Here is a 16,481-nt window from a genome sequence, read left to right as displayed (position 1 = left end):
TATGTTCACATAAGCATTATTACACTAGTTTCACTGGTGCCTCACGCCTGGAAAGATACCCCAGTTTGCCAGGCAGAGTTTCAGTTTATGCCTATGAGATCCCCCTTTCGGTCAGAGATGTGTCCAGTTTGAACAGTTAAGCATACTATCATCCTACCTTGAAAGCACCTGGCAGGTCTGAACCCTCCCCAACTCATCTCAACTGTATAGATAGGCATTGTCTCTCCGACCAACATACAGAGACTCCCCGGTAGCCAAGTCTCTTTCCTGGTGGACCTCCATACCTCTATACTCAATCCTTGCGGCTAAGTAACACTTTTGCTTATGCTAATACATGTGTGAACTTGCTCATTTGTGTGTAAGCCAACAAACCAGACAGGTTTGCAGATGTTACAAGTTGCAGAGGGCTACACCTAGACCCAGGAGGGAAATCCCAGTGTCTTGTAATTCTGCAAAGGACTATTTCTTTTCAGGCTTGGGTAGAGCTCTCTCTGATCTGGCTTCACGGAGGAGATCCAAGGGCAGTTAGGATTCTTCTTAGGAAGTCAAGAGTCCTAGCGCAGAATCGAGGGATGGTGTAATGGACATCTGTTATTTTTGCTTCCTTCATTGCATCTTTGCTAATTTCACTCTGAGATTTCCCTCTGAGGAACCTTCTGTTTGTAACTCTGGGTCTGTGTGGTTCCGGTGAAGCTGACCACACCTGACTTGGGGTGGAATGTGTGACCTAGGTTTAAGCCAGTCAGTATGTCCTATCCCACAGCCCTAGTGATTGGTTCAGGGATGGATATACGGTCAGTCAGATACTTTGGCTAGGGATTTTTCAGAAAGAGGCTTGATGCTAGGGATGTCAGCTGACGTAGCCATGTGACACTCATGTCAGTAGAAGGCAGAATGTTAATGTTCAGAAATGAGTCTTGATTATGTCCTATCTCTCCCGATGCAGCTGTGTCTCAGCTGTGAACTACTCTTGGACTTTTTAAATTGTACGAGCCATTTTTGCATAAGAGAACAGATTGGGTTTTCTATCACTTGTTATATAAAAGCCTTAATGGATATAAGGATGAAAACCCCTAAATCCTGTGCCTCCTAAAACATGGCCAACATAGTCAGACTGGAAATGTTTCAAAGCAGAAAGGAACAATTAACTACCATCGACACAGAGAAACTTCTTTAATGTATCCATGCAACATGATTTTGAGGAATATTATCTTTCATGAAAAACCAATTATCATTCTGAAGTTGTAAAATATACCCCCATGTAACAAAATGATCAGACTTTCAAGGACTTGTTTGCAATGAAGTGAGTAAATTCTGGACGCCATCTGAAGAAACAAGTTTTAATTTTAGAGTAGTTATTTTAGGCCAATCTTTCTGAAAATAGTTAAGAAGGATAAGATAGTCTATTAAGACCACTCCTAGTTTGTGACAATACAACCACCCTATCAGTATCTAGGTTATTAGGTGTTTTCTCTATAAAAGTCTGTGAGAGCAAAACAACCCTTTAAGGACCAGCCAAGCCCTGAGAACTTTCTGAGTCCAATGAACTAATTCTCATCTAGGACAGCTAAACTTTGATGGTTTTAAATGGCCCATGTGGGTGAAAAACCACTGGCTTGGAGATTAGAAAGCCTGAATTCTAGTTTCAGTTCTGATATGAAAATTAGCTCATTGAGTCTGACCAAGTCCTTTTAAATTCCCTTTTAATGAACCAAAGGTTTTTGGTTTTTTGTTTTTTTCATTTGTTTTTTTCATTTCATTCTTTCATAAAAAAGAATTTAGGCTAGACATTGACTAAAGTCTCCTCCAGCTTTTAAGATTATGATCCAGTAATTTGGGCATGGCCAATCTGCTGTCTCTTTAAAAGTAGAAAGACTTCTTCACATAAGTCAGAGTAATTTATAAGATATAGAAATAATAAAAAGTGGCATTCATTTCATTTTCCCTTGTATTCATGAATAAACCTCATTTTTTATACTTAAGCTGTTAATGAAAAAAAATATAGCCAGGGAGGATCAGTGTCATGAAGAATTAAAAATAATATATAAACCATGGTGTTCACATATACATTACTCAACAGGTACCAACTTTGTTATTGGCCTCTGAGTATGAATGTGAAATGATCTTTGTCCTTAAGCTCCCCCACGCTAATAGTGGAGGCAGATGTAACTATAGTTCAACTAAAAGTTACCACAAAGGTGAGCACACAGGCCCTGAGTCTACAGAGGGGGAAGCCAGTGAATTTAGAGTATTAGAGCTGCCCATGTAAGGGTATTTTAAGGATGAATGAAGATTTTCCTGTCATAACAATACAGGTTATGTATTGAGCCCTATTATTATTATTAATTTTTTATTATGGAAATAAAGGGGATATTTGGAAAATGAATGTATGCATGTAAATTCTGATCCCCCCTCCCCCAATCCCATGGATTTGCTGTATTTGAGTTAACCAGAGCCAACGTTGACTGAATGCTTATGTCATACCCTGTTAGGTATTTTACATGTGATCTCATTTAACAGAACCTTTGAAGACATTTTACAACTAAGATTAGATGACAGGTAGGCTCCAGGAAATGGCAGTTAGGATTCCAAATCATGTCTGCTTATCCCCAAAGCCCTTGATCTTTCCATAACTATGCCATTACTCATAAAGAATGCAGAGTTTTCTTCACAGCTGTAAAAAAATGCATAAATTCTGAAGCATCTCCCTTCTTTCCAAATGAGTTGTCTACCCATAAAATATTTCCTCTCTTCTTTGGATTAGTGGAATCTTTCTCTAGCTTGTTGATTGGAAAGAACCACCTGTGGAGCTTCCTACAAAATGCAGGTCATGCATGCGCCTGGAGATTCTGACTCGGGATTGGAACAGGGTGTAAAACCTGTAATTTTTTTTAAAGGGTTTTATTTATTTATTTATGAGAGACGCAGAGAGAGAGAGAGGCAGAGACAGAAGCAGGCTCCCTGGGGGAACCCAATGTGGGACTGGATCCCAAGACCCCAGGATCACGACCTGGGCCAAAGGCAGACGCTCAACCACTGGGCCACCCAGGTGCCTCTAGAATCTATTTTTAGAGTCCAGGGTGCTAAGCATTACACAATGGACCTCGGGGACACCTGCACCCCGATGTTTCTAGCAGCGATGTCCACAACAGCCAAACTGTGGAAGGAGCCTCGGTGTCCATCGAAAGATGAATGGAGAAAGAAGATGTGGTCTATGTACACAATGGAATATTCCTCAGCCATCAGAAACGACAAATACAAACAAAAACAAAAACAAAAACAAAAAACACAAATACCTACTATTTGCTTCAACGTGGATGGACCTGGAGGGTATTATGCTGAGTGAAGTAAGTCAATCGGAGAAGGACAAGCATTATATGGTCTCATTCATTCGGAGAATATAAAAATTAGTGAAAGGGAATAAAGGGAAAGGAGATAAAATGAGTGAAAATATCAGTGAGGGTGACAAAACATGAGAGCCCCCTAACTCTGGGAAACGAACAAGGGGTGGTGGAAGGGGAGGTGGGTGGAGGGTGGGGGTGACTGGGTGACGGGCACTGAGGGGGCACTTGGCGGGATGAGCCCTGGGGGTTATGCTCTATGTTGGCAAATCGAACTCCAATAAAAAATAAATAAATTAATTAAAAAGAATCTGTTTTTAGCAAGCACTGGGATCCTGGGCGCGGACTGGAGGAAACACTGGGTCAACGCCCTAGCCCAACTGGTGCGCCCGTTTCCCGGCCTCCTACTCCCCCTATTCCTTCCCAGCTGGTTTCAGCATTCCTCCTAGGGCTGCGGGAGGCTTCCATCCCACTGCCCGTTGCTTTATTCGCTGCTAATAATTAACACTGCGGGTCATGGAGCGTGCACGCCTGCATTCACTCATTCTTCACCCTCGCCTCGAGGAGCTGCAGGAAGGGGCTGAACCTGCAGCACCGGGCGAACCCTGGACCAGCAAACCCACGAGGCAGGTCCTATTCACCTTCATTTGCAAATAGGGAGATTGAAAAGGCGACAGTAAAGCTGGGACAGCCTGTAACTCAATCGGTATTCAGCGGACCCCGGCGCCCCCGAGGCTTGCCGCTCCGAGGTGCAGGGGCGCCCCCGGGAAGACCGCCGGGAGCCCTGACGTCACACTAACCCCCCAACATGGCGGGCCGGTCACGTGGGCCAGGGGCGGGGCCGCAGCGCTCCGGGAGAGCCGGCGTAGGTCACGTGGCTCGGGGGCGGCGGTGGACGCGGGGGCGTGGCCGTAACGCCGCGGACGCCGCCTCGCGGGCCACGCCCCCTGCCCCTCCGGGTGCTCCCGCGCCGCGGAGGGGTGGAGTCTCCCTCGTGACCTTTCACCCCAGCATGGCTGCGCCCGTGGGACCGGTGAGGTTCTGGCGACCCGGTAAGGCCCCCTGGCCCACGCTGGGCAGATGCGGCGGCCTGACTCTGGTCCTGGCCCCGCCGCCGGCGCCCTGGGGCCTGCGGACCTGCCTGCGGGCCTGACCTCAGCGGGCTGCCCCCGCCGCCCGGACTGGTGGGCGGGCTCCGCGGCTCGGGCGCCCTCGGGGGTCGCGGCGGACTGGGGCGTGCGCACCCCGCCTGCGCGGGAACCCGTGACCTTGCGGCGTCGGCTCCCCCGGCCTCGTTTTCCTCCCGGACGCTGGGAAAGCGCCGGGCGCCCGCGCGGGTCCGGTTCCCGGCGCTCGAGCCGCGCAGTCGGCGCTGCGTGGGTTCGACTTTGCGGCTCTGCCCTCCGAGGGAGCGGGGTTCCTTCGGGCAAGCCGCCTGGTTCTCGTGAGCCTTAGTCTCCTCACCTGTGAAATGGGTAGACTAAGAAGTGTCCTGTGGGCTTGGGAAGCGAACACGGCGCCTTGGCGGACCCAGAGAAAGCGCTCACAAAACGGGAAAGTATCTTACGTTGTTTTAGGGCGATTCTTGCCCATCCTGGGTGTCCGCCAGAAAGTGACCACCCTCCTTCGTATGGGCTGCCGCCCACTTCCCTCCGTCTGGCAAACACGAACGTTAGTCACAATACGCTTTGCCTGATTTAATTTCCCCATTAATCAGGATTTTATTGAAAGTGTACTTACCAGGTCCTGTGAGATGCCTTACTTCCTCCCCTCCCCTGTGAAAACCCTTAAGTTTCTCACCAGTTAACCAGCTTACCTTCTTCCACCACTTGCACTTCTGCGGACCTGGATGTGCAAAGTACATTGCAGCAAAAAATGAAATGAGACAGAGAAGGTAATACAAGGAAACCTTTTATTTATTTATTTTAAAAAATATTTTATTTATTTATTTCATCAGACACACACAGAGAGAGAGAGAGAGAGAGAGAGAGAGAGAGAGGCAGAGACCCAGGCAGAGGGAGAAGCAGGCTCCATGCAGGGAGCCCGATGCAGGACTCGATCCCGGGACCCCAGGACCACGACGAGGGCCGGAGGCAGATGCTAAACCGCTGAGCCACCCAGGCTGCCCCAAGGAAAACTTTTTAAAAGAGTATTTCAGAGTGGTGCCCTGAATGCTAACCATACATATAAGTGATGTGGGAGATAAGCCAAAGCAAGGGATGCGTTCATTTTTAAAAATCTGTAGTTTGCCACTTAATGACCATTCTGCTCAGTATTCCAGATTGTCAGCCAGTTATCCATCCTGAATTTTATTTACAGCCGGAACTAAGATCCCATTAGGTGATGAGATATCCTCTATTTTATTTATTCAAGCCTTTAATAACAGGTCAAAGTGTTAAGTATAATAAAGGCCTGAATGAATTGTTGCAAATTAGGACAGGATACTATTTTGGTTAAAGAGCATGTGGTTACTTGAAGAGTTCTGTTTAATTATTTAGTTCGTATGTTGAGGGTGTACTTAACTGAACACCTAACCTTGTGATCGAGAGGCAAATAGAGATGATCAGGCTGGGGCTCCGCTCCCAATATTTATTCTCTTTCTCAGTTTTAATGTGAGTTTAGATGTCCTTGAGCTATTAAAACAAGGCAGAAAGAAGTGGTGGTAAGGAAGATAGGGTTTATGAGTCAGACTGTAAAGCTGTCCTTGACTGCCATTTACTAACGTGGTGACTTGAGAAAGTCACTTAAGTGCTCAGAGTCTTAGTGACCTCATCTGTAAATTGGCATAACAACACCTCCCCAAAGGATTGTTTTGAGGATTAAATGAGAATACATGTAAAGCTCTTAGTACTGGATACATGTTAACTATTAGAATTACATAGAAGCCAACAGAAGAGAGGGAAAGATTGAATGTATGGATTAGCAATACTTCATAATGGTAGTGATGTTTTTGAGTGAACATTGAAGCACAAATAAGGCCCTGTTCCATGGAGAGGTAGGAGTATGGGATTCTGGTCAAAGGGCCTTGCATGAGCACGGCAAAGTGGGATGTGTGTCTCGTGAATGTCCAAAAAACCAAAATAATTGAATAGCGAGATGTTGTTAAGTGATAGGGTATATTTTGAAGCAAAGCAGGAGATAACATTATTCTAATTCTATTTCATTATTTTAAAAAATGGTGATCATGATCCCACTACATTCATTTCATAATCCAGTAATAGGGCAGCAGTTAAACTGAAAAACCGAGCTGAAAAAAATGAAAGTAGAAGGAATGCTGGGTGGGGGTGGTTGGGGAGTGCAGCTGTCAGCCTTGTTTTGTAGATGGAGAAATGAAGGCATTACGGTTTGCAAGACTGCAAACTTGTTACTCCCTTAAGTATAGAGACTACTCCCGAGGGAAAGGGAACACTGGGCAATCAGAATGGATGATGGGATGTAGTAGAGGGAAGCAGCCCTGGTTTGGCTGAATGAAGTCTTTTATAAGGAGGAGACATGCTCTTTATTGACTGACAGTAGCTCTTGTAAAACATCTTATAACAGAATATACTGAGGTGGACGTGGCTGTAGGTTACAGACAGGGAGGGGTGGGGTAGTGAAGAAGACATCTGGATGTATTAAACCCTGGTGTGGGAGGAAGGAAGAGACCTTGCAGGAGTAATGCTAACATAGTCCAAACAGACTGCAAAGGTCTAAAACATTTTGGAAAGGAGGGAATTTGTGACAAGAACAGAGCTGATGAGGATGAGATTTTTTTTTTTAATTTTAATTTTTTAATTTATGTATGATAGTCACAGAGAGAGAGAGAGAGAGAGAGAGGCAGAGACACAGGCAGAGGGAGAAGCAGGCTCCATGCACCGGGAGCCCCATGTGGGATTCGATCCCGGGTCTCCAGGATCACGCCCTGGGCCAAAGGCAGGCGCTAAACCGCTGCGCCACCCAGGGATCCCCTGAGGATGAGCTATTCTTTGCAGTATTTTTCTTGGGGAAGGGTTACAAGAAGTTATTAAGAATTGGCGGTAATAAGGGAAGAAAGGAAAGGAGACTTGCCTCTTTGAGCACAGGCTTTGTTCCAGGTCCTGTTCTATCTTTTATCTTGTTGAAAGGAAGGTCAGCATTTTGGCAAAAACAATACAGCAGTGCCCCACTTACCCGATTTTTGGCAATCTTGGACCTCTGGAACATAACTGTGTTCCTAGAAATAAATGAACAAAGGATTAGAGATCTGTGGCAATGACTAAACTTTGCCCTAGGGGGTCTATGGACCACGAGCATCCCAATATGTTACATTTTGGTGTATTTTTCAGGAGAGGGAGTCCAGAGCCTTTATTAGATTTGCTGAAGGGATTAGGGACCTCCAAAAATGTAAAAATAAATCACTGGGCTAAAGGTGCTTGTCATAAAGCCCCTGTACTTTCACACGGCATCAGACTCAGTGCAGAAGGCCTGGGAGACGATAGTTTGGGGTAATCATCCCTGTAGTGCCCCCAACAGAAGGCTCTGCAGCCAGTGTTTGAACTTCCAGGGAGGGTTTTTATGATTCACAAAGGCATTACACCCCAGTGCTGAATAGCTCAGCTTTTGAAAATAGCTTGTGTCCATTGAATTCCAAGTCCTATATCACTTACTACTCTTAGTTCTGTCCAAGGGGCTACCCAAACCAGTTGGCATGAAAGTTACAGAAGCTGATCATAAAAATTGAACCCACGTTCCTCTGAAGGCATTTTCCTTCTCAGGCTAAAATCCAGGGTACCTTAAAGACTTTTATATAATGGGATGTGGCTTCCCTATTCTTCACCATCCTGAGCACCAATTTGTCATTGTTGTTACCAAGCAGCTGTTGTGGAAAGCTCTTGTTTCATCTGCTCAGCACAGTGGTTTCTTGGAATAGTACTTCACACACCAGCGACTCTGGTTCTGTGATTCCAAATGGGGGCCGCTGTCTACTGCATCCCGCTCCACTGGCCATGGTTGGTCGGATCAGGCTGGGCATTGGACCTAAGATGGAAGAAGAGAAGCCTTCTTTCCCGGCCTCCAGACCACACACACCGGGGACTCCCTGCCTCCCTCCCTCAGTCTTTTACTTTCTCCCTGCACTAAGCTGTGTTCTTAGGAGGAGAAGTAAAAGAAGCAAGGAAGCGGCCCAAGGGTGTCGCTCTGAGGTATCTCTTGCGCTCTAGTCCTTGTGGATGTGAAGGGATGGTGGGAGGTTGTGAGCCTGAGCGGCCTTGATTCCAGCTCCTACTGAGAAGCCAAACTTAGAGGCGGAGAGGCACTGAGATGAGAAGGAGCAAGCCAAGGCAGCATCTGGGTGCCGGGGCCTTGCTGTCCTGCGGTAGTAGCACTTGTCCTCCACCTCAGCCAATTCCCAGTGGCTTTCTGTCTCTTGTATTAGTAGTAATGAGTAGTAATATGTGGGGGCCAGACCTGAAAACTTGGTCCTCTGTAATACACCGTTATGTGCGGCCAACTTGGAGCCCAGTGGGACCCTCCTCTCTGTTCTTGCGGTGAAGCTTTTAAGGAAGATTTTTGTATTCTCCCCAGGTCCTTTCCTAGAGGCTTTCCTGAAGTTGAGTATCTCTTAGTAGTTTGAGGTAAAATGCATTGCTTGTGTTATGTCTTCGCCTTTGAATTTGTAATGTTCGCACATTTTTCTGTCCATTGGTTGCATCAGAGAACCTGAAAAAAGCATTTCTGTTACAGGAACAGAGGGACCAGGTGTCAGCATCTCTGAAGAGAGACAGAGTCTAGCTGAAAACTCTGCGACAACTGTTGTTTACAATCCCTACGCTGCCCTTTCTATAGAGCAGCAGAGGCAGAAGCTGCCTGTGTTCAAGGTACAGAGTGAACATGCGCGGTTGGTCGGCCTGAAGCCCGGTGCGGCGGCCTTAAACTTGGTACTGAAGTGAATAGTGTCTTCTTTACTCTTATCGCTTCTGTAGAACACGGTGAGCTCAGAGCTGCCCTTCTGAGGGGATTAACTTCAAAATATGTGTGTGTTACTTAACCATATAAGTAAATCTCGAAAGTCCCTAACATTTTTTTTAGTTGGATGTTATGTATTGAAAAACTGGAAGGGATAGAATGTCATTCTTTTACCTCCTCTTTGCTTTCAATTATGGACAAATTTAAACATAGAGAAAAGTAGAGGAAATAGTACAACGAACGTCTGTGCCTCCAGCTTCAACAGATTACCAACATTAGCTTGCTTTTTAAAGACAATTTCTTTAAACAAGACAAATTGGGTAACCAAGGAGGTTTCTGTGGAAGAAGTTAACTCCCACTGGCATAGTGATGGCATTTGGATGCTTCTATATTGCATGCACATCCAGCACTTGATTTTATTGGTCTTATGGAATGGACGTATGTTCATCTCACAAGAGACCAAAGCATAAACTAGAATATGTTCATTTATAGCCATAGTTCTCCAGTGCAGACGTACATGGTCCATGGACTTGCTTTCTCCCTGTTGCCAAGACCACATGGGAAGCCACATTGGGATCAGGAAGTGAGCTCTAGGCCAAAGGCCATTTAGATAGAGCTGAAGAATGTTTTTTTCGTATAGCCCCCAATGAAAGGTAATGCACCCTCCCAGCCTCACATGATGCCCCTGGAATGACCTGAGTAGGTATGGCCACCAGTACCTATGGCTCTCTCTCTTCTGGCCAGTGCTGGGGGAAAGCTGCCAAGTTCTTACGCTAAGGGAGTCCCTTTGTCTACACCATGTTAATTCCTCTTCTATTAATATGTGCTTTCTCCAAATGAATTTGAAACAGAATCCTTCTTAATTTAGCCAAGTCACCTTGATTAGAGTTTTATGAGGCTCCAGACATTTCAGTCATTCACTGACAGTCTAGGTTTTTCCCTCAGGCGATTAGCTTTGTCCAGTATGTGTGAATGTAAACCAGTTTGGCCCTCAGGAGATAAGATTATAGGTTGACCATTGTTGCCTCACTGGTGAGGGACACAGTTTGAACTGTGGTGAAGTATCAAGATTCTGGAGTTAGACTTTAGAGTCCATACCCAAGCTCCGTGGTTTTTTGTGCTGGGTGACCTTGCTTCACCATCTGAGCTTCTGTGTTCTCTCTAATATGGGACTAATAACACCTACCTCAGAGGATCATTAGGAAGCCCAGATGAGATAATCCACATAGAGCATTTAGCAAGGTACCTGACATATCGTAAATGTTTAAGTACACAGATAATTATTGTTTACTAAGTATTTAATTTTGGTCCTTTCTTGACTTTTCTTCATCTTCCAACTGAACTTATGAGATACAATAAGCGAAACAAATGAAAAAGTAATCGAGATTTAACATATTGATGGAAATTAAAATGGTATGGGTTCTTGGTAAAAAGTAAAATAGAATTTAAGCATAGGTAGGCTCTCATGAGATGTGAAAGATAAATCTAGAAGACAAAAAGGGTGAAAGTGACCCATTCATCAATCCTTCCTCCATTAAAACTAAAAGTAGCTTTAAAAACAAATTGAAACTAAGGGGTGATACATATAATGTCAATCCCTGTTCCTTGCTGCCATCACATGGCGGCCTTCTCCTCGACTGCCTCTGGTAGGCTGGCGTTCTTGCTGGGGCCTGGACACTGCTGTGCAAGGTGGTCCTCACACTCTTACACGCCGCCTCCCTGAAGGTTAGTCCCCTCCGCCCCACCAACCCTCCTCCATTTCCCTGTGGTTCATAGTCTCCAAACTGGAAATGTTGTCATGTCCCTCTTGAATGTCTCACCTTCTCTGTGTGCAGCCCTTTGTATCTAATATGTGAGGAGTGAATTACTGCCTTCAGTCTTCTGCTCAGTCTTGTATGCCACCGCCCGGTTTTCTCACAGCACTGACAGCCCATCCATACCTTGACTCTGCTTGCACGGCTTTCCATAGAGAAGCCCCGGCTACTCTAACTCATTTCCAAACCGCACCTAGAGCCTTTTGTGGGCTTTTGATGATGCCCCTGGCATAGAGTTTGTACTGTTTGCTTATTTCCATCTTTCTTTTGCTGATGTCATTTCCCTTTCCTGGAATGCCTTGTCTCTTTCTGTCTGTAATCAGATTGTCTTTCAGGTTTTCCTTGACCATCAACCATCTATCTGTCTATCCATCCACCCACTGGTTGGATCTATCATTCACAGAATACCTGCAAAGATCTCAAACCTTTCACCTTTCCCTACCCAGAATGAAAGAAAGCACCAAGTCCAGGCAGCCTACAAAAAAGGGTCTAGACTGATCAGCAGACCATCTGCAGCAGGATTTGCTGTGGGGACTTGAGAAATGCAGGTTCCTGGGCTCCACCCTAATCCTATTGAATCAGAAACCCTGTGGGTAGGGCTAGGAATCTTCATTTTTAGCAAATATTCTGAGAGGGTTTCACACTAAGATGTGAGAACTATATATTTAGACCCCAAATAATGCCAAATTCAAAAACCCAAAGCATCCAACACCTTTGTGAGCCAATTAGGCAGCATGTTCACTCTCCCAGTCCTCAGCACATTGTCAGTACCCAGTCAGACAGGCTGAGCAGTAGACAGAGTAGGGGGCCTTGGCAGGGTTTACTTCATCCCAGACCAGGCATTTATGGAATACTTTTATGACTTTCCAGACCGTCCAGTACGTCTCTTAGCAAATGTGGGGACAAAAATACACACTAAAGCTAAGCAGATAGAATGTTGGAATGATCTCTTGAATTTTTCTGCTCACACTAAAAGGGTAAAAAAAGAAGGCTCAGTTGAAATATAGATGTAACCTATAGGTGCTTTATTATGAACTTGGATTTATTTATTTAAAGATTTTATTTATTTGAGGGAGAGAGAGAGAGGGAACACAAGTTGGGGGAGGGACAGAAGGAGAGGGAGAAGCAGACTCCCCACTGAACAGGGAGTTGGATGTGGGGCTCCATCCCAGGACTCCAGGATCATGGCCTGAGCCGAAGGTAGACACTTAACTGACTAAGCCGCCCAGGTGCCCTTGAACTTAGATTTAGAGGTAGAGGCAACACCATATTCTTTTGGCTTTTTTATTTTCCTCAGTTAATAAATGAACGACTTTATAATTAGATACAATGCATAATTTGTACAAAATGTAAAGGTCTTCTTCACACTCTTGCTCCTTGGCCGCCCTCTTCTGCTCCTGGAAGTGGTACAATGACCAGTTTTTTGTTTTGTTTTATTTTCTGCAAGATAGCTTGTACATAGCATATATGTGTCCTTTTTTTGAAAACTCAAATAGTGTATTATTTACTGTTTAGCATCGTACGTTCCTCCCTTAACATATCTTGTTGACCATTCCATATCAAATAGACATTCGTTCTTTTTTTTAAATTCAATTAATTAACATATAGTATATTATTAGTTTCAGAGGTAGAGTTCAGTGATTCATCAGTCTTATATAATATGCGTTGCTCATTATATCTCATGCCCTTCTTAATGTCCATCACACAGCACATCCCCCCACACCCTCTTCTCTCTAGCAACTCTGTTTGTTTCCTATGGACATTTTTTATTTTTATACCTGTGTATATTCCATTAATGGAGTGTTTCATAACTGATTTATTACCCTGTTGATTGACATTTAGACTGAATTATTATAAAGAACACTTCAGTGAGTATGCTTGTATATATACCTCTTTGTTCATATGTATCATTAGTATGTTTGTAGTATAACTTCATATAGGTGAAAGTCTTGAATTAAAGGGTATGTGCATTGTATATTTTGGTAAATTATTGCTCTCAATTGCATTTGTTTCAGCTTATCTGGACACCAGCACTGCAAGTTAGAAATATATTTTGATAGTTCTTTTTAAAATTTACTTTGGAAAACAGCTCATTTCATAATGCTTAAATATCTTTGTTTAGGTCTTTTGAGAAAATGCATGGCTCTTTACAATGTATGGTTCTATTTTTCAGCTTAGGAATCATATATTGTACTTGGTAGAAAACTATCAGACAGTGGTGATTGTTGGAGAGACGGGATGTGGGAAAAGCACGCAGATCCCACAAGTGAGTATATACTTAAATGTGTCTTTGTACTTATATTTGGCTGGAAGGATTTTGTAACTTGAGAACTCTCTTTACTATAATTTGCTTTTTAAAGATCTTTTGTCATAGAGAAAATATTCAATCCCACTAGATATTTATTATTCAACTTTTGGTTCTTGTGATTGATTAGCTTCAAAGTAACATTCATTTTCGATTTATTATAATTCCAAAATAATGATTGAATAGCCAAGCTCTGAAAGGAACTGTGGGGATTCCTTCAAAGAGGTATAATGCCTGGTTTTTGTCCTCAAGTAGTCACAGTTGAAGAGGAGGGTGAAATGAATGACTACTGCTCTAGCTGTAAATAAAAATGGAATACCAAAGAATCACATGGTGCTGTGGAAGGAGCCCCTATTATCAAGCAAACCTCTGCTTGTGTGGACAATGTGGACAGAAGGATTGGGAAGGGTAAAAATATGACATTTGAAGTAGACTTTGAACGATCAGTGGGAACTGGCTGGGAAGATACTCTCATCCAGGCAGTATTGTGGTCAGAGATACTGGGGTATGAGAAGGGTCTGGGACTCAGCAAGAATGGAAAGACAAGGTGAAGTCAAAGTTTGTCTTACGAGGCTTAACTTGGAGAGTGAAGAATGCTGTATAAGTGGTCAGGGATGAGAGTCATTGCAGATTTTTCTTTCCTTTTTAATGTAGATTTTTGCTGAAGTATGAAATGTATATCACAGATTATTTCTATCATAATTGTACAGTGTGATAAAACTTTCAACAAGCGAATACATGTTACCAGCACCCAGATCAAGAAATGGAACGGAACATTACCATAGCCCCAGAAGTCCTTTTGTGTCTCCTTCTGGTCTCTTGCCCTCTCTTTCTGCTTCCTATGCGACACACAAGGGTATCCCATATTCTGGCTTCTAACACCATAGATTAGTTCTATTTTTGAACTTGTAGAAAGAGATAATATGGCTTCTTCTGCCCAACCCAATAATGGATTTAGGCTGTAGCCCAGACACAGTTATTTCTTAAAAGGTCCCTGGGTTATGTAATGTGCAGCTAGGGAGGGGTATGCAGTGGGAATGGACAGCAGTAGAGAAAGGACAACAGAGCACAGAGTGGCCTGGAGGGAGAACATTTGTGCAGGTGGTATCAAAACCCTAGCCAATTACTTAGCTTCTTGCAGAGACACACAGGACAAGGGCCATGTTGAATTACTGAGAGATTATCAGAGGGCAGTAATAATCATTACCACGATCATCATCAAACAAGTAATAAGTAAGTGCTACATAAAGTTGGCACTTAACACGTATTAATCTATTTAATCCTTAGTGACCCTGCGAGGCAGGTACTGATACTATCTGTTTGACAGTCGAAGATGTTAGAGAGCAGTGATGTGGAGGAGGGAACATAGAAAGTGAAAGATGGGCCATGTGAGGTGAGACGGTCTTAGTTTGTTTAGGAGTAAGTCTGTATGGTTATTCAGTCAGCTCAACTTAACTATGTTATGTTAACAAAGAACCTGAAAATCTTGGTGGCATAAGAACATAAGAGTTTATTTCTTTCTCCTACCATGTGATCTTCTTGGGGTGATGACCCAAGATGACTGCTCCATATGGTCACTGAGGATGATGACCCAGCTCTTATCTGGGACTTGGGAGTCTTGGGGTAGATGGCAGGATTAGGAGATGGTTCAAGTTTTAGAGCTTGTGACTAGAAGTGGCACTTTTGCTCATGTTTCATTGGACAATGCTGGTTTCACTGCCAGGCCTGATAGCCTTGGGGTGGTGGTATGTGGAATCCTCCCACAGGGGTGGGTGGCAGATATTTGGATCTGCAGTACAGTATAGCATAATGATCTGGTCATTTCCCCCAGCAAGGCTTAGCTGCCAGGGAACAGAGAGGCCCAGCTCAGGGGCAAGTCTAGGCAAAGAATGGCCTGGAGGTGAAAGAACAGGGCCTGAGGATCCAGCCTGGGCAATGTGGCAGCAAACAAAGGTGATTTTTTTTTTTCAATTTTGGAGGAATATTTAATAGGTTCACATGGTTTATTTTTTCAAAAAGATTTTATTTGTTCATGAGAGACACAGAGGGAGAGGCAGAGACATAGGCAGAGGGAGAAGCAGGCTCCCTACAAGGAGCCTGATACGGGACTTGTTCCTGGACCCTAGGATCATGCCCTCAGCCACAGGCAGACGCTCAACCGCTGAATCACCCAGGCGTCCCAGTTCACATGGTTTAAAATCCCAAGAGATGTGAAAGAACATCAAAAGAGAAATATTTCTCTTCTGCTGTATCTTCTGATGCTCATTTCCCTTATGCGGATATAATTGCTGGTACTAGTTTCTCAGAGATTTTCTCACTGTACTTACAAAAAAGTGTGTGTGTATCTTTTTTTAAAACACAAATAGTTAGCATCTATACATGCTTTAATGTGCCTTGTTTTTTCTCCTACTCTGTATCATTTTTCAGTTACATAGATTGCACATAATTTATTTTGTTAATTCTTAGTTGATAGGCATTTAGGTTGTTTCCAGTTTTGTATTATCACGCTGATGCAGTGAGTCAATTTGCATATAATTTTGCACATATATGGGTATACTTGCAGAATCAATACAGTAGTTATGGAGTTGCTGGATCAAAGGGCATATACGTTTGAATTTAATGACTTTTAAGGAACTTTGTTTTGTTTTTTTTTTTTTATAAGCCCTGTGTTTTTTGAATACATTCATATGGTACAAAATTCAAAAAGCACAGGAGAATAAATGGTGAAGAGTGAATCTCCTGAGCTTTGCTGGTGAAATGGACTAGGTCATTGTGATAGATGATTATATTATTGGTCCAAATACCTGCCTCATCCTCCTTTCCTCACCACGCAGTTCCTCTTCTCTGAGACCAGCATAACTTCTTGTGACGCTAATTTGAGTTATGGCCTAGGAAAATTGGACAGGCTGAGGAGCTGAAGGTCACGGCAAGAATGTGGAGCAGGTTTTTCTCAACACACTGACTTGCTGGATTTATATAATATCTTTCCTTGGAAAAGTACTGCATGCTGAAGCACCAAACACCAGTTTTGAAATTTCACAAACTATTTGTGGAACCTATATGATATTTTTTCCTAGAGCTCTGTCAAAACAATGGACT

The 16,481-nt window shown here is 43.7% G+C and overlaps 1 protein-coding gene across 2 annotated transcripts in view; it reads left to right on the top strand.

Moving 5' to 3' along the window:
* Positions 1-4,269: 4,269 nt before the first annotated feature.
* Positions 4,270-16,481, top strand: part of DHX35 (DEAH-box helicase 35) — a 65,570-nt gene continuing 53,358 nt past the window's right edge. For both annotated transcript variants that reach the window (XM_041733286.1, XM_041733285.1), the window contains exons 1-3: positions 4,270-4,393; positions 9,042-9,175; positions 13,251-13,343. In XM_041733286.1, the coding sequence (XP_041589220.1) occupies positions 4,354-4,393; positions 9,042-9,175; positions 13,251-13,343 (267 nt within the window). In that variant the 5' untranslated portion in view covers positions 4,270-4,353. The remainder of the gene's footprint in view (positions 4,394-9,041; positions 9,176-13,250; positions 13,344-16,481) is intronic.

The sequence above is a fragment of the Vulpes lagopus genome, chromosome 18 (genome assembly GCF_018345385.1).
Source record: "Vulpes lagopus strain Blue_001 chromosome 18, ASM1834538v1, whole genome shotgun sequence".
In the NCBI taxonomy this organism is placed as follows: domain Eukaryota; kingdom Metazoa; phylum Chordata; class Mammalia; order Carnivora; family Canidae; genus Vulpes; species Vulpes lagopus.
Note: the sequence above shows the minus strand (reverse complement) of the source record. Positions and strands in the feature narration are given on the sequence as shown.